Consider the following 24,212-nt stretch of genomic DNA (forward strand, 5'->3'; position numbering starts at 1 on the left):
ACAAAAAAAGTGGAAAATCTCTGTACTGAGTGTATAGCCTTCGATGCAGACTGCCCCAACTTTGTTGGTTGGGATGAGAACTTTTCAGTGGCCCCTCATATTCTATAGCTGGGATTACAGGGCAATATCTCCCACCTATCATAAACACACCATGAGGAAGGCTTACTTTAAATATAGTACTATATAGATTCCTAGTGAAACGGCATGGAGATAATGTTCTGCCTTATTATTTTAGCCTGCTAACTCCTTAGTTGGTAAAATCTTTTTGAAATCTTCCCTCTTCATATTTTGCCTTTTAGCCTTTCTATGCTGTGCATAAAATAACCAGAAAACAAAAAGGTAAAACCAAGCAGTTCAGCAATACAAACTAACTGTACGTCCAGTCATCTGATCGTCCAGACCGCTAAGTCGTCCATCTTTATACCCCATTTTCATCCATAAATTTGTCCAAGTCACAAATGCCTAGAAAAAGACCTTTTAGGCGCGGGAGGTGCCAGAAAAGTGATGGACTGGACACCCAGACAAAGCACCAGAGTAATAGGGTACCTTACAGGGCACTGCTGTAAACTTCACAAAAAGGGTCCCACATAAACATCTCAATACAGCTCCCTTATAGGTCATGGTGAGCCCCCCAAAACACCCCCAAAATCTACTAGACCCACCTATCTACCACCCCAATAGCCCTTATGGCTGCAGAAGCCACTTATATGGCAGTACAAAAGGGTTAGGGGTTTTTTTGGGGGTGCACATTTTTCACCATGAATGCAGTGATTAGAGTGGCTTATTGGCCTAGGTCCTCCTCTCCATGGTTCACTAACCCACCCCCAAGACCACTTAAGCCACCTCTGTGCAGCTCTACTAGGCTTTCCTATGCCAGGATGCCAGGTGCTGATGTTCTAGAGCAGGGGTGTCAAACTCAATCACATAAGGGGTCGAAATCTGAAAAAAATGCTAAGTCGCGGAACAAATTTTTTATTACCGTATTTTTCGCTCCATAAGACGCACCTGACCATAAGACACACCCTAGATTTAGAGGAGGAAAACAAGAAAAAAAACATTCTGAACAAAATTCTCCCTGCTAGGCTCTGCACCCAACCCCACACTCCTTGCCAGGCTCTGCACCCTGTCCCCCCTCCCTGCCAAGCTTTGTACCCTGCCCCCCTCTGGTTAGTCCCAGCTGACTAACAGTTTTTTTATACACAACCCCATACCTTTCATTTGTATTTATACTTGCCTATTAAAACATTTCTAGGCAGTTGACAAAACACTGAACTTCACTAGTAGCGCCCATCATACAAGAGCCAAGGTTCACCCCTCTCCCCACAAAAAAAATCATACATTTATATTTAACAAAATACATGCCCAGTAAATGGTTCTTAACTCACTGGTAACTTTCTGTCATCTGCTATGGTAGTAGCACCATAGACTGCTTCTTTGGTGGCTTTTGACTCCTTATCTGGTGAAGCCGGGACACTGCTTGCCTTCTCCTATACATTGCCCTTGCTCAGCCTCAGGACTCTTCTTATCTAAGAACACGGTGGGCAACACTGGCTTCTCCTCCATGCTGCTAAAGATAGTGGGGGTCTCCACCTCTGACCCCTCCTCCTGGAAATCTATAATCCCCTGCCACAGTGACCCGATCTCAGCCTCCATGCGACTATCTGCTTTGTGTCAGTCTGCAGCCCCGCCAGTCCCCCTGGTACCTTTTTTAAAATTCCAGTGGCAGTGGTCCAGTGTGTTCTCGGCGGAAGCTTTCCGCGCTCCTTCCCCTGCCTCGCTAGACGGCTGCTTCTTTTTCTGCAGAGCGGTGCATAAAGCAGGAGCACAAGCTTTTCGTGCTTGTTCCTGGTCCCACACCGCTCACTGAATGGCTGCCGTCAGTTCTCGTGATTTGACGGCAGCCATTCAGTGAGTGGCATGGAACCAGGCACGAGTGCGAAAAGCTCATGCTCCTGCTTTATGTGCTGCTCTGCAGAAAGAGAAGCAGTCATCCTGCGAGGGAGGGGCAGGAGCGTAGAAAGCTTCTGCCGAGATCACGTTGGACCACTGCCACCAGAATTTTTAAAAAGGTACCTGGGGGGGGGGGTTAAACTTGTATTTGCTCCATAAGATGCACCCCGATTTCCACCCACATTTTGTGGGGAAAAAAGTGCGTCTTATGGAGCGAAAAATATGGTAAAATACGCTAACCGATTTAGTGCGTGCTATATGTGCACCTTAATAAAAGGACCCCTAAGTGATTAAGGCTTAGTCTTAGTAGAGGTATAGGGTTACAACGTCTCCAACTACACGCCGTCCCTACTATTTTTGCAAACCCAAATCTTTATTTCCACAAAACATAAATGCAGTGTCCAACAAGTATTTTAAAAAAGAATTAACATGCTACAATAGGCTCAATTCTAGTATACCAATGCCTGCATTTTGGATTTCTGAAAGCTTAAACTATAGCAGACTAATCACAGTAGAAAGATAAACATTTAATACAAAGTGTAGTCAGTCATTTCAGCTTGGAACATCCATGTTCCACTCCTGGCATAAAATGAAGAACAATGGATCTTTAAAACTGGCTTGAGCTAAATGGCATCAATATTTATATCCTCATCTTTGTTTGCTGCAAAAATGTTTCCCTACTTTAAAAACAATATCCAACAGGTAAGTTTGTGCCGCATAATCTGTAGGTTCACGCGGCCTGCAAAGGATCACTGGTTGGCAGTAGCGATCCGAGCAGGCCGCCGAAGCCTCAGCTACACGTTCCCTCTGGCGTGGTCCCACTGATGTACGGGACCGCACCAGAGGGAATGTGCAGCTGAGGCTATGAAGGCCTGCTAGGATCGCTACAACTGGCCAGCGATCCTCTGCAGGCCTGTGCAGGCCCGTGAACCTACAGATGATGCAGCATTTGTACCGGAAGACCAGCTTTAGGGGAAATTTTAAATTGTCTGGTGGTCCAGAGTTTGACATGTCTGTTCTAGAGGCAGATATGTAAAGTTGTTATTATGATTTTTATGGGGGTGGAGGTGGGGGATCAGTGATCACTGGGGCAGTGTGTGGGGGTCTGTACTTTGTACTTAGACCTGGTTTTAGATGGCATAAGTCACAACGTCCAGGTTCCTTCTAGGCAGTGTTGTAAAACTTTCGGTTATACATGCAGTATGACTAAGAGTAGGACGGCACACGTCCCGCCCAAATCCCACCCTCGACATTCTTCCTGACACGCCCCCTTTTAGCGCTGGTTGTTCAGCAGCACTGTGAAGACCTAGGTTGTTTTTAAATATGTCTAAAACCCGGTTCGATTATCGGCACCTGGACGACTTGTCTTTTAGATCGTCCAAGTGCTGATTTAGGCTGGTTTTTAGACGTTTTTCTGTTTCGATTATGAGCCCCATAGTCTCTGTCTCCACCACCTTTTCCACGTATCTACCACCCTTGCTGGCCTTCCTTAGATTACTCTGGATTACTCTTAACTTCATCCTATGCCCTCTCATTGCAGAGTTTCCTTTCAAATGAGAGACTCAACTCATACGCATTTACATTACATAAGTATTTAAACTCCTCTATCATATCTCCTTTCTCCTGCCTTTCCTCCAAAGAATACAGATTGAAATCTTTAAGTCTATTCCCATACGCCTTATGATGAAGACCACATACCATTTTAGTAGTCTTCTTCTGGACCATCCTTTTTATATCTTTTTGAAGGTGCAGCTTCCAGAATTGTACACAATATTTTAAATGAGGTCTCATCAAAGTCTTATACATGGGCATCAATACCTCATTTTTCCTATTGGCCATACCTCTCCCTATGCAACCTAGTATCCTTCTAGCTTTTGCCGTCACCTTTTCAACCTGTTTGGCCACCTTAAGATCATCACATACAATCATACCCAAGTCCCGCTCTTCTGTCACGCACATAAGTTCTTCACCCCCTAAACTGTACAGTTCTCTCGGGTTTTTGCAGCCCAAATGCATGACCTTGCATTTTTTAGCATTAAATTTTAGCACATTCTTCAAGCTTCACCAGGTCATTCTTCATGTTCTGGCATGTCTACTCTATTGCAGATTTTGGTATCATCCGCAAAGAGGCAATCTTACCCAACAACGCTTCAGCAATATCGTTTATAAAAATGTTAAAAAGAACAGGCCCAAGAACAGAACCTTAAGGCACACCACTGGCAACATCCAGAGCTCAAAGGGGTGTGTTGGGAGGTGTGTTATGGGTGGACATTGGGCAGGCTTAGACCTGGACATCCTGCTGTGATAATCAAAGCTTTCCCAGGACATCCTAGATGGAATAGGCATGAGGGAAGGAGATAGGGAAAGAGAGAAAAGTAGGAGGGAAGTTATGAGCATGGACTGGTAAAATAACCTATCCTAACACATATCTTGCTATTTTACCAGAGGGTCTCATTGCATAAAATGGGATACATGTGCGTGACACCATCGCATCAACATCTGCACATTTCCGGAAGTTTGAGGGACATTGATATGCAGGAACCATGTTACAAGCTTGGGTCAATAGCATAAGACTTCCATACCATCAGCCCTTATATGTAACGTGGACCTAGTGCTGTCACCACACATTTCCACTCCCCTCAATCACCCTATGATCCAGTGGCATAGTAAGGTGGGGCAGGGGGGAGTCCGCCCCTAGTGCCATGCTGGTGGGTGTGCCGGCACTCCTTCTCCTCTCTGCCCCTGCTTCTTCCCACTCCTCTGCTTGCAACATGCACACCCTCCTTCCCTTCCCCCGTACTTCTAGTTGTTCACTGCCATGAGCAACAACTTTAACGTGCTCCTCACGACTGCATTGTCTCTCCTGCAGACGTCACTTCCAGGTGCTGTGTATAGGAAATAACATCAGCGGGAGAGACAAAAGGGCTGTGAGGAGCACATTGAAGTTCTTCTTGCTCACAGGGGTGAACACTAGAGGTACGGGGGAAGGGAAGGGATGTGCATGCGTGCGGCAGGGGGGATCATGGAAGGAGCAGGGGGTGGAGACAAGGGCGGGAGAGGGAGCATCACTACCCTGGGTGCCTTTCATCCTCACTACGCCACTGCTCTGATCCACTAATCAAGTGTGCCTATGTCTCCCTTGTCCAGTCTAATCCAACCCTCTTCCCCTTCTGATACTTCCATCATCCCTTTCAATCCTTCCCTAATGCCCCAGACACCATTTTCAGTCTTTCTCTCATCCTCCTCAATCAGGAACCACTTATGTTCTTTCCCCCTACCATTAGACACCCCTCCAATCCCCCCAAAACCCCAACACCCCTAATCAAAGACCCTTTCCAGTCCCCCACCAAGCTGCACCCACCTTTCTCAAACCAAACTCTACCCCATTCTCAAGATCCTTCCACCCCTCTTCATCTCTGGATCTTATTGGGAGGTAAAGCTTAGTGGTCCAGAAGCAAAAAACAAATGAGTAGCCCCCCCCCCTACTCTTTCCTTATTTGGTACCAGATTCAAAATGGTATTGCTGACCCCTAGTAGTAGTATACTACTACTATATTACTGCCCTTATATGGACAGATGACCCATAGTGGTTATACTACTATATTACTACAAGAAACCAGTGATTCCATTTTGAATCTGGCACAGGACAGAGTGGGAACAAAGGGGAACCACTCTAGCTCCTTGCCACTGGACATTTGTCTCCAGGTAAGACCTATAAGAAGCATCCCTACTAATCTCGTATAAGACGAATTTAAAGACCTTTCTGTTTAAGGATGCCTTTACTTCGTAAGAAATCTCATTCTTTAGCTAGTGCAGAACATTATCTTTAGCCCCTCTCAATGTGTGTGGCCATTTTATTCCTTTTTTAAAAAAATATTCTATTTTCCCCCTCCCCCCCTTTTGTTTCTAGTCACTAAGTGGCTCATAATCGAAACAGAAATACATCTAAAATCCCACCTATATCGGCACTTGGACGATCAAAAAGACAAGTCATCCAAGTGCCAATAACCGAAATGGGTTTAGACCAGTGGTCTCAAACTCGCGGCCCGGGGGCCACATGTGGCCCCCCAGGTACTATTTTGAGGCCCTCGGTATGTTTATCATAATCACAAAAGTAAAATAAAAGTTTCTTGCTCATATGTCTCTTTAGCTATAAATGACAATATTATTATTAATACTTAGTCAAAAGGAAAGATTTATAAACTATAAAGAGTTTTACCTCATGCAAAATTGTTAATTCTTTAATAAGACATTAACTTTTTTTTTTTTTGTGGCCCTCCATGTACCTACAAATTCAAAATGTGGCCCTGCAAAGGGTTTGAGTTTGAGGCCACTGGTTTAGACGTATTTAAAAACAGCTTAGACCTCTTCAATGCAGCTTAGACCTCTTCAATGCTGCCCAGAGCTGAAAGAGGCGTTTTAGGAGGAGTGGTCAGAGGGATTTGGGCGGGATGTGGGCTGATCTAGACTTAGTCGTACTGCAAGTATAACTGAAAGTGTAACGAGGCTGCCTGGATGGAACTTGTACATTGTGACTTAGGTGATGTAAAAGCAGGTCTAAGTGCCCAGAAGGTATCCAAAGTAACGAGATAACCATTGCAGACATAAAGTACAGACCCCCACATACTCCCCCAATGATCACTGACCCCCCCAACACCATAAAAATCAGAATAAAAACGTACATACCTACCTCCAGAACATCAGCACCTGGCATAGGAAAGCCTAGTAGAGCAGCACAGAAGTAGCTTAAGTATTCTGGGGCTATTGGGGTTGTAGACAGGTGTGTTAGTGGGTTTTGGGGGGCTCACAATGACCTTCAAGAGAGTTCTGGTGAGTTGTTTATGTGGCACCTTTTTTGTGAAGTTCACAGCAGTGCCTTGTAAGGTGCCCCGCTACTCTGTTGCCCCACTACTCTGTTGCCATGTCTGGGTGGCCAGTCCATCACTTTGCTGTCCCCTCCCACATCCAAAAGGTCTTGTCCTAGGCGTTTTGTCACAATTTTTGGACGAGAATGGGGTATAAAGATAGACAACTTAGCGGTCTGGTCGATCAAAGGGCTGGACGTATAATTAGACAATTTTTGGGAAAAAAAAATTTTGGATATATTTTTCGGGAATGGACTTTAAACACTGCCGTTTTGGGGCGACTAGCAATTTAGGCCCAAAACGGACTTAGACGTAACTTTTAATTATAACCCTCCATGTTTCCAAGATTATATATTTCAGTCTGATGTTTTATTTTTAATCCCTCTATTTTTAACTATGTTTTTTATACTTACTGTAAACTGCCTAGATGTAATGATAGGTAGGATATCAAATAAATAATAAACTTGAAACTTGAAGAGAGAGACAAAGGGGTTTAGGGGTAGAAATAGTTGAATTTAGGACAATCGAGGGGTTTATGCCATATGGATGGGGCTTGGTGGAAGAGATCAGATCAGAGGAGTCTATGATTGGTGAGTGTTGAAGGATCATAGGGATGTCTGATCAACAGTGGGGGAAGGATTGGCAGGAGAGACTGAATTAGCATTAGGCCATGGCGTCACTTATTACCTCCTCTTGAAGTGGCATTAACTGCAGCTGCACGATCAGCAGTCTTGGCAGCTAACATGTTGTTCTGACCTACACACTAGCTATCAAAGCCCGCAACTCCTCCAACCTGCCCATGCCATGTCCAGCTCCTGCACATTCCTACTTTAGGCAGCTAGTGTGGGTTTTACCACACTGGCTGCTATAATAGCACAGCAGATGCTAGAATGGGTCTCCACACTAATATCTGCATGTGGTAAAATCCACATTAGCTGCTCAGTAAAGGGGCCCTTTTGATTAGGAAATTTTAAAAATTGTCTCATCGTTCAATAACATAGTATAAGCACACTTTTGCTATTTGGAACTGCTTCATATTTTTTTTTTTTGCTTTCGTATCCAACGTAAATCAGTGGTACAATGCCTATTATTAGATCTAAAATTATAGATTCACTTTTGCCTAACTTCAGAGGAAAATAAACTACCTCAAGCCTGTACGATAATTGTTATTTCTCCTGAAACTGATTATGTATGTTTGTGATCATTATTTTTGCTCAGACCGAGAGCAAAGAATAACTCTATAAAAATTCTAGCTGTTTCTCTTATTTTGTCGTCATGATTGTATGATCCTACAGTAAGTTTGCAATGCTACAAAAGTCTAGGGAAAAAAAAAGTATAGTCTCTGTTCTATATAGAAAAATTCCTCTAAGCTCTCCATTTACCCTGTTTCCCACTAGATGATACTATTTTCAGCTTGCTGTATCTGTGGACTGATAGGAGGAATACTCAATTTTCAGTTCCTGCGTGCTCTCACAAAGAAGTCATCGTCCCTTTACTCCTTGCATCTTGCCTCCATGTCCCTTGCGTGTCTAGGAATCAGTGGCTGCACCCTGTCTTCATGGCTCACTTGCCGATTGGCCAGCTATGAGCAAAGGAGGATGTTCCTAGAGCGAGAACATTCACTTCATCACTCCCACGAAATGGCAGAGAAGGTAAGCTAACACATGCAGTGTGAGAAAAAAGGTAGGAGAGAGAAAATATGATAGATATGTTTAAATACTTCTGTCCAACTTACATAGCTTTAATAGTATGAGGGATATACTGTATTGGATCTTCAGATTGCCCAACAGGTAGCATAACCTGATCAGTCCGCAATCCTCATTGATCCAACTTCAGTATCTATCATGACTATCTTTTCCTTAGCCTCAGGGAGCTTCGTTGGATCTCTGAGCTAAACACTGTAGTCCCCTATGGACTTAATGATGATGCTGAATGGCTAGCAGCTGTGTCTAATTAGTTCCCCCTTGTGATTGTTTTATGCCCCTTTGTGCTGTTTAAGATTTTTTTTTTTTTTTCCAATGTTTATATCTGACTCTGGGGCTTTCTAAAATTAACAATCAACACAGTAAGCAAAAATCAACAGGGTTGTCGGTTTTGGCTTCCCGTTTTACATTTTGTCAAGCAGTGAGAGTTGGCCAATAGAGCTTTAAGATTTGAAGTGACGTCAGAGGGTTTCCTGTAGTAACAACGCCGCGGCCATTTTACAAAAGTGCAGCGGGTATGTAACATAGCTGGAAGAATATTATGAGTAGATAAGCTGGATATTTAAATGTTATAGTGCTTTTATTAGTTGTTTAACTGTAAGAACGGATGTTTTAATAGGATTATTTCTTTGCAGCTTTAATAATCAATCGCACCTTATTCCCTGAAGAAAGTTCTGAAACGGAGATCACGTTGGACGAGGTGGTGCTGCAAGTTAAGTCTCATATTATCCTAAGTATACATCTAATAAGATTTATAAAAGATTAAAAAATTAGAAAATATAAAGATAGTCATGATAGAGACTGAAGTTGGATCAATGAAGATTGTGGGCCGATCAGGTTATGCTACCTGTTGGGCAAGCTGAAGATCCAAAATATCCCTCTTACTATTAAAACTATGTAAGTTGGGCTGATATATGAACTGAAATTGTAGCTGTGTTAACACTTCTGTGTTGACTTGTAGATACTTCTGTGGCATAAATGCACAGGAATCAAGACTCTTTCAATTGAAAGGCAGCTCTGGAATGAGGGGTGATAGGATGAAGATGAAAGGGTATAGACTCAGGAGTAACCTAAGGAAATATTTCTTTATGAAAAGGGCAGTAAATTTGTGGAATGGCCTGCAAGTAGAGATGGTGGAGATGAAGACTATCTGAATTCAAGAAAGCTTGGGACAAATATATAGGATCTATAAGGGAAATAGCTGTTATGGATTGGCAGACTGGATAGGCTATGTGGTCTTTATCTGCCTTTATTTTTCTATGTATCTATGTTTCTATTTTTTTTCTACTGTCTAACTTCCAATTAATGTCATGTACCAAACAGCCAATATGTGAAATCCAAATTGGTATTAAATATATTTTTCTTTGTCTGCAGGGTCAGCATTAGGGGAGGGCAAACAGGGAAGCTGCCATGTGCCCTACAGCTCCAGAGGGCTTGCGGTCTGGGCATATCTTCCCCTTGCCGGGCCATCTCCCTTCCTTCCATTCACCTTGGCTGGCGCTTTTCCAAAATCAAAGTTTTCTCTCTCAGAGGGGCCATGATGCAGCTATTCTCACAAATCACAACGGCTGCCCAAAAGCTTGTCCTCTGATGCAATTTTATGTTTCCACCTGGGCAGATCACCTCAGAAGAGAAGCTTCGGAGACAGCTATGTGCAACTTGTGAGAGTGGCTACCGCTTCACAGCCCCTCTAAGAGAGAAAACTTTGATTCTGAAAAGTGCCTGTGAAGATCAGGGGAAGGGAGGGAGATGGCCTGACAAGGGGAAGAGGTTGAGTGGTGCCTAAGGTTTACTGTGTGCCGCTTCAGGTTTATTGTGTGGAGAAAGGTTGGGGGGAGGGGGCAGATGCTAGATGGAAGTTGGGGAGGGAGAGTGAGAGAGTGGAACAGATGATGGAAGAAAGTGGGGAGGAGAACAGATGCTGAATGGAAGTGAAGAGGCAGGAGCAGACACTGGATGGAAGTAAGGAGGAGAGAGAGGGGGTAGCAGACGCTGCATGGAAGTGGGGCGAATAGAGAGGGGAGAAGATCCTGAAAGGAAGTGGAGAGAGAGAGGGGTGCAGACACTGATTAGAATTGGGGAAGAGAGAAAGGGGAGCAGCAGATGCTGGAAAGAAGTGGGGAGAAAAGAGAAAGGGGAGCAGATGTAGAATGGGAGAGAGAGGAGAACAAATGCTGAAAAGAAGTGGGGAGGAGAGAGAGAGAGGGCAGCAGATGGATGGAAGTGGGGAGGAGAGAGGGGAGCAAATGCTGGAATGAACTGGAGAGGAGAGAGAGGGCACATGATGGAATGAGGGGATAAAGTACAAAGGCACATGCTGGATTGAGGGAAGAGGATAGAGTTAGTGAGATACTGGAAGGGATGAGGGAAATAGGTAGCAAGCTGTAGGTAGACACAATGAAAAGAGGAAAATTGAGGACTGGATAGTAAGAAAGAATTTAATCTAGACAGAGGCAGAAAATAAATTGAGCAGGAAGACCAGGGAAGTAAAAAAAAGGAAGGGAGAGAGGAGAGAGATGCCGGAGCATGGGGGAGGGGGAGGATGCAGAGATACCATATCTGGGGGGGGAGGAAAGGAGAAGAGAGAGATGTTAAAAAACATCTGGGAAGAGGAGGGAGGAAGAGATGGAAGGGAAGGAGACAGAAATGCGAAATCAGGGGGGGAGCGGGGGAGGGGAAGAGATGGAAGGGATTGCAGATAGTTTCTGGAAGAGGCATAGAAAGAGAACAGATGCCATATGGAAGAGGCAGAGGGCAGTGTGATAGAGTGATAGAGGGCAGTGTGATAGAGGTCCTTTCCCAGACCAGCAGAGGGAGTCTGAGCAGTTGAAAGATAGAGTTAATCTGCATACAATCCTTCAAAGGCTCCTGGGAGCTGTCCTCTCACCCTGAGGGAACAGTGGTGCTAAAAAGGACAGGTTCCAAGCAGTGAAAACCAAGCACTCCTTTAGGAGCTGGGTGATCTTTGGGAGGAGGAATGCTGTTTTTGGTCTAACTCCTGGTAAGCCCAGTACTGGTTGCTGCTGACAGGGGGCCTGGTGCAGTAGAAGTGCTGTCCAGTGCTGACAGGGAGCACAATACAGCAGAGAGTGACCCTGCCCTGTATTACCTACCTGGTAGAGCTCTCAAGGTTGACAACCAGGGATGGGCCAGTGAGAGGGCATCTGAGTGACCTGCAGAGTGCTGAGAGAGAGAGTGTCTGAGGGACCTGGAGAGTCCTCAGTAGAACCCCTGAGGGACATGGGAAAACTAAGGAAGTGACCGGTGATCAGAAGGTCTGTGGAGAGACCAGTGTACTGGGGAAGTTCAGGCTGACAGTGGCTGATGGAGAGACCAGCGAATTGGTGTGAGAGACCAGTGGTGATTAGCGGAGGAATCTGAGGGACTGGTTGGAGCCAATAGGCCAGAAACCAGAGGGACCGGTGGTGTTGGCAACCAGAGTGACTGGTAGGGCCCAGCGTGAGTGACTGATGACCATAGGGACTGGCTACCAGAATGTGCAGAGATGACCGAAGTGACCAGGGTGAATGAGCAGTAGCAACCAGAGGGACCAGCAATGGCTGGAATGATCTTTGGTGGCCCGAGAGACCAGGAAGGTTGCGTGAAGAACAGAAGAGGTGCCTGGAAGACCAGAAACATCTGGTAGAGAAGAGGTGAAGGGCAAGGACCACTCAGCCCATTTACAGGCAGATAGTAGATAGTGCTTGTTTGATATTCAACGGCAAGTATCTGGGTAGATCAATGTAACAGAAAAGGCAAGTGAGATGTCTATACCAACAAGCAGTTACTTTTATCAAAAAGTCCAAACAAACAACTTTATGAAGTTGCTTAGTACATTTTTGTTCTTAGGTCCTGACCAGGATTCTAGTTTTGGCAGTGTGATGCCTTCCTCAGGGGACAAACAAATCAACTGGGGAAAAAGAGACTTTAACAATCAAAACATAAATATATTTTTGTAAAAAACATAATTGCAAATATCATAGAGCTAAAAACATATTGTTAAAATAAAAACAAACTAAAATACTCTTAACAAATATAATCTAAAAGACTGTTTTATTACAATAGCAAATGAACGTTAAAAGCAATATCAAATGAATATGACAAAATAATTTTGGGGTAAACATATAATCGGAACAAAGGAATGCTTTGAATATGTGATAGAGAAACATACCCATAAAAATAAACATAAATTACAAATAGGTGTATGATGCATAGGCATACATATAGAGAAAATAAAAATGGAAAATAATAATAATAAACAAGTGCCTTCCATATTGTATTTCTCTCCTTTACTCCCTTTGTATCTAGTTGACTGTTTAGTGTTTTTTTGTTTCCCCAGTATTTGTTATTTAACTTTTTTCTATTTACTTTTGTTGTACACCGCTTAGACATTTGATAAGTGGTATATCAAGATTTGAATAAACTTGAAACTTGAAACATGCCCTCTCTTCTACAAATCTCTATGGGCTTCAAGGCCGTTACTGCGCAGCAGCCGCTAGCCCGGCTTTGTAGAAGAGGGGGATGGTAATCGTGTGTGATATATAAACAAGAAGCTAGAAAACCCTAATAAGTCAAAATTAGGAAAGCAAGATGCATAAAAAGGAGAATTAACATGTGACCATCCTTAGAAAATGCAAACGGAGCAGATCTCGAGTATGTCTAGGCAAAATGTTTTAATGGCCTGCTTCATTGTTGGGAAGCCTTAGAACCAGGAGAGGACTGGGAAGCTAAATTGTGGTAGTGTTTGACTATCATGAGTTATCTGTGCGCTCCTTTTTTATTTTTTACTTAAAGTATGCAAATACAAAGGGAAAACCCATGTCTTTCCCTCTGAAGCAGGGTCAATACCTCTGTCAAGGCCTATGGAGTTCTATGACACTGAGCAGGAGTACAAGTTATGTCCCCATGAGAGGCAGGTGCTACTGCTGGTTTTTATGGATATGTCTGAACTTAAATGGAATCTTCAGAACAACTACCGTATTTTCACGTAGATAAAGCGCACCCGTGTAAAACGCGCACACGGGTATAGCGCGTGAAAAACACAAATTTATGTACAGAAATTTTTATATACCGCGCATGCTGCCCGACTCTCCTTTCGCCCGCCCCGACTCTCCTCTGGCCACCCCGACTCTCCTTTCACCCGCCCCGACTCTCCTCTCCCCCTTGAAGTCCTGTCCCCACCCTGAAAGCCTGATGCCCCCTGACATCCGATTCAACCCCCCCGCAGGACCGCTCGCACCCCCACCCTGAAGGACCGCTCGCACGCACCCGCACCCCTACCCCGAAGGACCGTCGCACGCACTCCCACCCGCACCCATACCCCCACCTTGAAGGACCGCTCGCACCCCCACAGCCTCCCGACCCCCCCATCATGTAGAAGCTCCTACCGGTGTCCTGCTGCTTCCTCTTGGCGGTCCCGACTTCCCGACACGATCGGGGCAAGAGGGAGCTCAAGCCCTCTTGCCCCAGCCAACCGCGGCACCCCCGACACGATCGGGGCAAGAGGGAGTTCAAGCCCTCTTGCCCCGCCGACTCCCCAACTCCCCAACAATATCGGGCCAGGAGGGAGCCCAAGTCCTCCTGGCCCTGGCGACCCCCACCCCCCGCTAGTTGTTCGGGCCAGGAGAGAGCCCAAACCCTCCTAGCCACGGCGACCCCCTACCCCCACCCCGCACTACATTACGGGCAGGAGGGATCCCAGGCCCTCCTGCCCTCGACGCAAACCCCCCTCCCCCCAACGACCGCCCCCCCCAAGAACCTCCGACCGCCACCCCAGCCTACCCGCTGACCCCCACCCCCCTTCCCCGTACCTTTGTGTAGTTGGTCGGACAGACGGGAGCCAAACCCGCCTGTCCGGCAGGCAGCCAACAATGGAATGAGGCCGGATTGGCCCATCCGTCCCAAAGCTCCGCCTACTGGTGGGGCCTAAGGCACCTGGGCCAATCAGAATAGGCCCGGGAGCCTTAGGTCCCTCCTGGGGGCGGGGCCTTGGGCACATGGTCAGGTTGGGCCCATGTGCCTCAGGCCCCGCCCCCAGGTTGGCTGGGGGAGCGGTCGGAGGTTCTTGGGGGGGCGGTCATTGGGGGGAGGGGGGGGTTTGCGTCGAGGGCAGGAGGGCCTGGGATCCCTCCTGCCTGTAATGTAGTGCGGGTGGGGGTATAGGGTCGCCGTTGCCAGGAGGGTTTGGGCTCCCTCCTGGCCCGAACAACTAGTGGGGGGGGGTCGCCAGGGCCAGGAGGACTTGGGCTCCCTCCTGGCCCGATATTGTCGGGGAGTTGGGGAGTCGGCGTGGCAAGAGGGCTTGGGCTCCATTTTGCCCCGATCGCGTCGGGGGTGCCGCGGTTGGCTGGGGCAAGAGGGCTTGAGCTCCCTCTTGCCCTGATCGTGTCGGGTGTCGGGACCGGCAAGAGGAAGCAACAGGACACCGGTAGGAGCTTCTACATTATAGGGTGGGTCGGGAGGCTGTGGGGGTGCGAGCGGTCCTTCAGGGTGGGGGTGCGGGTGGGAGTGCGTGCGAGCGGTCCTTCGGGGTGGGGGTGCGGGTGCGTGCGAGCGGTCCTTCGAGGTGGGGGTACGAGCGGTCCTGCGGGGGGGGGGGGGGGGAATCGGACGTCGGGGGGGGGGAACTATGTAAAAAAATTTTGTACAACGCGCTCACGCGTATAACGCGCAAGGGTATGCGCGGTACGTAAAAACCACGTATAACGCGCGCGTTATATGCGAGAAAATACGGTACACATGCAGCTATTTGACTACCTCAATTGTATGGGCTCCTTTTGATAAGGTTGAAGTGCCAGCAATGGGAAGAGATGTGATCGGAGCAAGAACACTTAAAATTTAATAACTCCGAAATAATGACCGAAGAAGAAGAGCAAAAGAAGCTTCTCTTTTTGTTGGGTAGGGGGTTCTAAGGGAAAGGGAGAAAATCTGAAAAGAAGAAGACAAAGGGCCTCTTCTATCAAACTGTGCTAGCAGTTTTTAGCGCAGAGAGTCGCGCTGATGGCCCGCACTGCTCCCGACGCTCATAGAGATCCTATGAATGTTGGGAGCCGCACGGGCCATTCAGCGCAGCTCTCCGCACTTCAAACTGTGGGTGCGGTTTGATAGAATAAGCCTTCAGTTTATGAAGAAAATTTTTTATAGTATAATGCTACACTTTTTTAAGGAGTTGGAAGCATGAATGAGAACAGCCTGCAAGTCAGTTATGATCTCTTCTGAGTTCTGATACCCAGATGAGTCTATTAAAATGCAATACTCTCTATGAACATCAAAGGAGAGTATTGCTGTGATGAAAACACTTGGGATGATCTCATAATGATAGAGGGAAGAACTTCAAAGCTCAATGAAAAATCTAAAGGATTTAAAATGAATGTAAAGGAAAGCTGAGGTGGCAGATGCTATAAAAATAGGCAATTTATCAAAACTTCAAAAGTTATTCACACACTGCGAAATATGAGGCTGCTGGGTTCCAGAAGAAAAATAACTGAGGTGGCCTCATGCAACAATGGCCCAAGACATGCTCTACATCAGGGCTCCCAAGTCCGGTCCTCGAGATCTACTGGCAGGCCAGGTTTTCAGGGTATCCACAATGAATATGCATGAGAGAGATTTGCCTGCACTGCCTTCTTGGTATGCAAATCTTTCTCATGCATGTTCATTGTGGATATCCAGAAAACCTGGCCTGCCAGTAGATCTCGAGGACCGGACTTGGGCAGCCCTGCTCTACATGCACAGTATGTTTATTCATTTATTTATGTAACATAGAAACATAGAAGATGACGGCAGAAAAGGGCTACAGCCCATCAAGTCTGCCCACTCTGCTTACCCACCCCCTGTCTATGCCCTAATGACCCAATTTCCTTATCTTGACCCTCGTAGGGATCCCACATGGGTATCCCATTTATTCTTAAAGTCTGGCACGCTGTCTGCCTCGATCACCTGCACTGGAAGCTTTTTCCAATGATCAACCACTCTCTCTGTGAAGAAATACTTTCTGGTGTCGCCATGAAATTTTCCGCCCCTGAGTTTGAGCGGGTGCCCTCTTGTGGCCGAGGGTCCCTTGAGAAAGAAAATATCATCTTCCACTTCGACACGTCCCGTGAGGTACTTAAATGTTTCGATCATGTCTCCCCTCTTCCTGCGTTCCTCAAGAGTGTAGAGCTGCAATTTGTTCAGTCTCTCTTCGTACGAGAGACCCTTGAGCCCCGAGATCATCCTGGTGGCCGTCCGTTGAACCGATTCAATTCTGCGCACATCTTTACTGTAATGTGGCCTCCAGAATTGCACACAGTACTCCAGATGAGGTCTCACCATGGCCCTGTACAACGGCATTATGACTTCAGGCTTTCGGCTGACGAAACTTCTATTGATACAACCCAATATCTGCCTTGCCTTAGATGAAGCCTTCTCCACTTGATTGGCAGTTTTCATGTCTGCACTGATGATTACTCCTAAATCTCGTTCTGCTGAAGTCCTAGTTAAAGTTTCTCCGTTCAAGAAGTACATCAAGAAGTATGTAGGCTTGAATCGCATGCCTTATTAAAAACCATTCATAGAAAAAAAAACCAACAACCCCTATAAGATCCAAACAATCACCACCCACCTAATTAACCCCCCCCCCACACACACACACACATAAAATCACTCTGACTGGCTGTAGCTTCACTCCAGATAGATGTTATCTGGATGTGCTCCAACTGGAACACGACTTGGACGTCTGGAATTAACCACTGAACTGATTTCAATGATATTTTAGTGGCCATCTCTATATAGACTGTGTGATTTATGTTTTGGCTTAACAAGATGGTTCCATATGAAAATCCTTCCAGTCAATTATGATGATTTCCAATCTATTGTAGACCTTGAACACATCTCTCCATGGACTTTTTTTTTTTTTTGCTAATCATCTGACGTGGTTGTACAGCAATCCTAGCAGATTGCTTCTCATGGATAACAAATTTTACTGTAAACATGTTTAAGGCACCTATCTTAAGTTAACTGTATTAAGACAAATAGATGCCTAAGTGTCTTTATAAAATACTAGCATAAGTGACAGAAATCACGCCTATATTAGAGATAGACATTTATTCCTGCTCTGGAATGGGTATAAATGCCTATGCTTAAAATTAAGTATACATGTAGATCGGAGAAAGTTATAATGCCGCTTTATAGGGCAATGGTCAGACCCCACTTGGAATACTGTGTCCAACATTGGTCTCCCTACCTAAAGAAAGATATAAAACTGCTGGAGAGGGTGCAGAGACGAGCGACTAAACTGGTGAAGGGTATGGAGAAACTGGAATATGAGGATCGACTTAAAACACTGGGATTGTTCTCCCTTGAGAAGAGGAGACTGCGTGGGGATATGATCGAGACCTTCAAAATACTGAAAGGAATCGACAAAATAGAGCAGAGATTATTTACATTGTCCAATTTGACGCGGACAAGAGGACATGAAATGAAGCTAAGGGGGGACAAGTTCAGGACTAATATCAGGAAGTTCTGCTTCACACAGAGAGTGGTTGACATCTGGAATACTCTCCCAGGAGAGATTATTGCACAATCGACAGTCCTAGGCTTCAAAAGCAAAATAGATGCATATCTCCTTGAGAGAGGCATATAAAGATATGGTTGGCTATAAAATAAGCCAGGTGTATACCTGGCAGGGCCTCCGCGTGTGCGGATCGCCGGACTTGATGGACCGAAGGTCTGATCCGGAGATGGCGCTTCTTATGTTCTTATGTAGGTTAGCATAGTTTATAATCTATGCAAGAACCCTAAAAGCAAGGTATATGCCATCATGTCAAAGTGCATAGTTTTTTGTTGGTCAGTATTTTATGAGGTCGTTTATGTGGACAGATAGATACACACAAGAACATATCCATTTCTAAACTGCCATTGGCAACACAACTTACCATCTTCTTTGTAAGAGAAATTGTCTGCTTGCATGGGACCCCAGTCTTCATTGTTTTGGCCCAATAGACTAGTTGGTCACCAAATTATAGAAAACGTCTTGGGGGAAGCTGGACATTACACTCCAGTTCTATTTAAAATATCACTACTTGACTACCTAAACTAAAAGGCTAATATTCAAGGGTCAATAAAGACTTTGAACAGTTCCTATGGTCTTGGTTTGACTGATCAGGATAACTGGGTGAATTTCCCAACCTAGGCAATCTACTGCAAGAGTTCTCAACATCCACATGACAGATATATATATCCTACATAATAAAAGCCTAAGCGCACATGCGCACTTAGGATTTCGTGTTCCCTGCCGCTGTGGTGTGTGATCCGTGGCCGCCAACCCGGCGGCAGGGAACATTCTGGCCACTCCCCTCCTCCCACCCTCACTCACCATGGAAGCCAGGCAAGCTCTCTCCCTGCCTGCGTCCTCAGCAGGGAACACACCTCCCGCCCTCACTCGCCGCTGCTGCCACTGCTGCTGATCCTCCTCTTCAGAGCAGCCTGCTATGGTGGCCGGCTTTAGCGAACCTTGCAGGTCGCTCTCCAACCTCGGTAGCACGTTCCCTCTGACGCACGGAATCGCGTCAGAGGAAATATGCTACCGAGTTGGAGAGCGGCCTGCGAGGTTCGCTAAAGCCGGCCACCATCGCAGGCTGCTCTTTAGAGGAGGATCAGCCACCACGATCGCCAAAAAGTAGAGTCCTGCATTTGTGGCAACAAAAAGAATTTATAAGTGGAGAAAAAGAAACATTAGGAATGTGACATCACCCCATGATGGAAACTGTGAAGGTGATTATATATGAAGTTTGATTATACTCATGTAAAACCCTCTGCTAAGGGGAGGGCTCTGCTAAGGGTAGCCAAATCTTTTCAATTTTAGATCTAGGCGAGAAAGAAGTTGCCAGACATTCATATCTGTGGGGGACCTGGAGGGGAAGGGAAATACCGCTGCTGCTTCTGCAAAGGAAAGTGGGAAGGGGGAGAGAATGGAATGGGGGGGGAAAAATGCTGCTACTACTTCAGAGGGACCTGGAGGGGAAGGGAAATACCGCTGCTGCTTCTGCAAAGGAAAGTGTGTGTGGGGGGGAGAGAGACAGAAAGAAATACAGACAGACAAAGGAGGCCAGGGAGAGAGACAGACAGAAATAAAGACAGACAGGGGACCAGAGAGACAGACAGAAAGAAAGAAAGACAAAGGGTGCCAGGGAGCGAGAGAGAAAAATAGCAGGAGGGAGAGAGACAGAAAGAAAGGAAGAAAGAGACAGGAGCAGGGAGAGACATAAATAAATAAAGACAGACAGGCATATATTCTAGCACCTGTTAATGTAAATGGCTTAAACACTAGTACATATATTTATATATATATATATATATATATACACACATATATATATATATATATATACACACACACACATATATATATATATATATATACATATACATAATAAAGGATGTACATGCAAGCCTAGTTCATGCATATTCATTAAGAATATCCTGGAAACCTTCAGGATATTATCCCCAATCTTTATGAATTATAGTCAGTATCCTGTAGCTTTGCTCTCTTCTACTTACATTTTAATTTTGTGTTTTATTTTTATCTACTGCCTGCTAAGACCAAAAGCTATCCAAGCAATGTTTATTCAGGTACAGTGGGTATTATTCTGGTCCTCGGAGGCTCATGATCTGAGTGTGGATCTGAGGTAATGGAGAGTTAAGTGACATAACCAAGATCAAAGCGTGGGATAAACATAGAGGATCTCTAATTAGAAAACGAAGGATGTAAATTAAAGAACTAAGGCTGGTACTGGACAGACTTGTACGGTCTGTGTCCCATATGTGATGATTTGGTGTAGGATTGGGCTGGGGAGGGCATTAATGGGAACTCCACTAACTTGGAACATGAGGATGTTACTGGCCAGACTTTATGGTAGATATCCTGCAAAAAGGATGGTTGGATAGGCTGGAGTGAGCTTGGATGGCAATTTCAGCATTTGGAACCTAGGACAATACCAGGTGGACTTTACAGTCTATGACCCAGAAATATCAAAGAAGAGACAAGTTAATCATGTATTTTTAATGGGTATAACTAGTGGGCAAACTGGATGGACCATTCAGGTCTTCATCTGCTGTCATATACTATGTTACTATGCAGTAGGATTTAAACCAAGCTCTTCTGAGATCTTAGCCCACTGCTCTAACCATTAGGCTACTCTTCCACATATTAGGCTAAATCCTAACGTGGACACCTCAGTGAAATGTATGTTCTTGAAGTATTATTACACTGACACTTTCCCCCATTGTTTCCTATGGATGAAGGTCATGTAAGTGTTTGATAAGTGAGTAAACGGGGCTCAGAAGATATAGATATTTAAGTTAGGATTTTTTGCTCAGTTTTTGGAGAGCTTAACTTTTACTACTACTAATACTACTACTACTACTATTAATTATTTTAAAGAATTATATAAAAATGTCCCCTAAGCTAGTACTCTGTAGTAGCAAATTTGCATGCCAAACCCACTATAGGATACCAGCGTAAGTCACCAGAAAAGCATCTAAATGTAGGCATGACCACTTATGCCACCTAAATGCGGCACCTTGCGCTGTTAACTGATAGTGCTACTATAGTCATAACACCCATGACCTGCTCATGACCCTCCCATGTGAACATCCCTTATTGAAGTTACTTGCCAGACAATTTACATGTGCACACTTCCTAGAACAGGGTTATAATTCACTTATGTGCATAACTGCAAATTAGTGCTAGTTAAGGCCAATTATTGCAGTTATTACCATTTGAGGGCCAATTAAGTAATTAACTTCCATACATAAGTGACAATATTCTACAGTATAACTACAGGGATTGTAATCAAGTCAAAAGTATATTGTTCATTGCAGAGAATGGCCTGCATTAGAACTCTGCAAAAGAGGTTTAATGAGTATTTGCCAACTGTGCATAGCCTCTCACATGTCTTTTCAAAACGTAGGATAAGATTAGATTTATTTCCCGAAGCCAGTGAACAATGTTTTGCCAGAAAAATGTCCTTGTCCACAGCGGTGATAAATCAGGTCCCTAATCCTTAAAGATGATCGTGCTGCGGGCCATAATCATGCAAACATTTCCATATGTGTTGACTTAAAGTGTATCCATTTTGTTTTAAATTCAACCACATTTCAAGTCATAGCTTCATTAAAATAGTGCAGCTGGATTAGAAAGAACAACTGTGAATATACAATTCTTTCACAAGGATAAAACCCCTGCCAAATATTTTGAAAGCTTCAATCCCTGTAGCTAAAGTGAAATGATTTAAAAAGGTACTATTTGCAATAATTTATTTGAACTACTACAAGTCACTGTATCTTTAAGTATGACAGGAGGAATCCCAACTTTAAAATAACTTTTTGCTTGGTTGTTGTTTTTTTTTTACAGGAACTGGCGGATACTATGATCAATGGAGGACCACAGCTTATTTGTAATGGAAGGGTGTAGTAAGAATGGAACCAACATTCACTAGTTTGAAAGATTCTAGAATTTTCTTCAAGAAAGAAAATACAGAAAGACTGGAAGATATTAAAACAATTAAAGCACTTAGACTTAAGAAACTGCAGGATGGCATGCAGTAAAGTATAGATCCAATTTCAAAAACAGTCTGAGTTTCTCCTCTTGGCTTTTGTATATATGTGCTTATTTAGGGCTCCTTTTACGAAGCAGCGGTAGTGGTTTAACGCGCGTAATAGTGCGTGCTAAACCGCCGGCCGCGCTAGCCGCTACCATCTCCTCTTGAGCAGGCGGTAGTTTTATGGCTAGCGTGGGGGTAGCACGGCTTTGTAAAAGGCTTCGTAAAAGGAGCCCTTAGCCTTTGAGGCTGAGCAACTTTCAGGAATATATATTTTAAATAGCCTTTTATCAACTTAAAAAAAAAAAAAATTCCTTTTAGTTGAAAATGGTTTAATATGAAGTTGCACAATAACACTTTTCAATCGCATGCAAACTAGATGTCTTTAAAAGTCTTGCATTCATATGCAGAGTCAAATGAGCAATTATGAGAATGCTTATAACGCCTGGATGTCTTTTTAAAGGCAGAATGCTTAAAAGTGCCATGGAAATCCTTGTTGCCGTGAAACTGTAAATATTTACAATTTGTGGAGGATATTTTGTAATATGTACATATAAGATGATCAAATAAAATGATAACAAACGGATAAGTGTCTATTTTTTACACCAAATATAACAAAAAGTAATCCAATCGGCCATTTATAGGAATATGCTTTTCTTTGAAATGATGAAAATCACAAGAATTGCAACAATAAGGTTTGAAGTAGATAAAATATTTATTAAAATACCTGACATGGCCATGTTTTGTCCTCAGGCTGCATCAGGGGTAATGCATCACAGCTTGAACTTAACTACCCAACCAGGTTCAACAGTGACGAAAGGAATGACACCCACTGTTGATCAATTGGCTTGATAATAAAAGCATCAGAGCTTGGGCAGCATTTGGTACAACTTTCCTTTATAGCAGTGGTCTCAAACTCAAACCCTTTGCAGGGCCACGACTATTAATGTGGTGAGCTAATAAATTTAGGAAGAGCACTTATCTTTTTCAGCCCAACGGCTACCCAGCCGTTTCACTGTTTTCCTCAGGGGCTTATACTCTTCTTGAACCTTTGTTGAGTAATGTTCAGCACTCCCCATATGGGTTAACGGTGGCGACAGTTGAGGTGCTATTCAAGAAGAGTATAAGCCCCTGAGGAAAACAGTGAAACGGCTGGGCAGCCGTTGGGCTGAAAAAGATGAGTGCTCTTCCTAAATTTATTAGCTCACCACACTAACGTAATAAATTTTCCCACATTGCACAAGAACAAGTACTACGCAAAGACCGATGAGGATTATCCAGCCCCAGTAAGAGCATGAAAAATACATAAGTAGTGCTTTGGGTGTTTGAGGTCTTGCAGTAAAAAAGATTGTTCAGATACAGGGCTCCTTTTTCTAAGGTGCGCTAGCGGTTTTAGCGCGCACTTAGCATGCGCTACAATGCTGCGTGTACTAGACGCTAATGCCTCCATAGAGCTTGCGTTAGTATTTTTCATTTAGCACATGGTTTGTGCTTAAAACGCTAGCGTGCCTTAGTAAAAAGAGCCCTCAGTGTGATTATTAAAGAAATGACGATTTTGCATGAGGTAAAACTCTTTACAGTTTATAAATCTTTCCTTTTGGCTAAGTCTTACTAATACAGTGGTACCTTGGATTACAAGCATAATCCGTTCCAGGAGCATGCTCGTAATCCAAAATACTCGTTTATCAAAGCGAGTTTCCCCATAGGAAATAATGGAAACTCGCTTTGATACGTTCCCCCCCCCCACGAGAACCAGCATTGCTCCCCCCTGCGATCCAGCACCCTCCTCCCCACGATCCGGCACCCTCCCCCCACAATTTGGCACCCCCCGACGCGATTGGGCACCCCCTGCCACGATTGGGAACCCCCCTGCCGCTTCTTATCATCATCTGGGCACCGGCACCGGCATCTCCTGTGCGTTGGTGCCGGTGCCCGAAGACGCCGATTTTGCGAATGTTTTGCTCGTCTTGCAAAACACTCGCAAACTGGTGCACTCGTAAACTGAGGTACCACTGTAATATTGTAACTTATAGCTAAAGAGACATATGATCAAGAAACTGTTTTATTTTACTTTTATGATTATGATAAACATACCGAGGGCCTCAAAATAGTAC

The 24,212-nt window shown here is 44.6% G+C and overlaps 1 protein-coding gene across 1 annotated transcript in view; it reads left to right on the top strand.

Moving 5' to 3' along the window:
* Nucleotides 1-22,627, top strand: part of TMEM196 (transmembrane protein 196) — a 61,520-nt gene extending 38,893 nt beyond the window's left edge. The window contains exons 3-4 of the mRNA XM_033935278.1: nucleotides 8,213-8,467; nucleotides 21,912-22,627. Of these exons, the coding sequence (XP_033791169.1) occupies nucleotides 8,213-8,467; nucleotides 21,912-21,971 (315 nt within the window). The 3' untranslated portion in view covers nucleotides 21,972-22,627. The remainder of the gene's footprint in view (nucleotides 1-8,212; nucleotides 8,468-21,911) is intronic.
* Nucleotides 22,628-24,212: the final 1,585 nt, after the last annotated feature.

Source organism: Geotrypetes seraphini, chromosome 2 (genome assembly GCF_902459505.1).
Source record: "Geotrypetes seraphini chromosome 2, aGeoSer1.1, whole genome shotgun sequence".
NCBI classification, from domain to species: domain Eukaryota; kingdom Metazoa; phylum Chordata; class Amphibia; order Gymnophiona; family Dermophiidae; genus Geotrypetes; species Geotrypetes seraphini.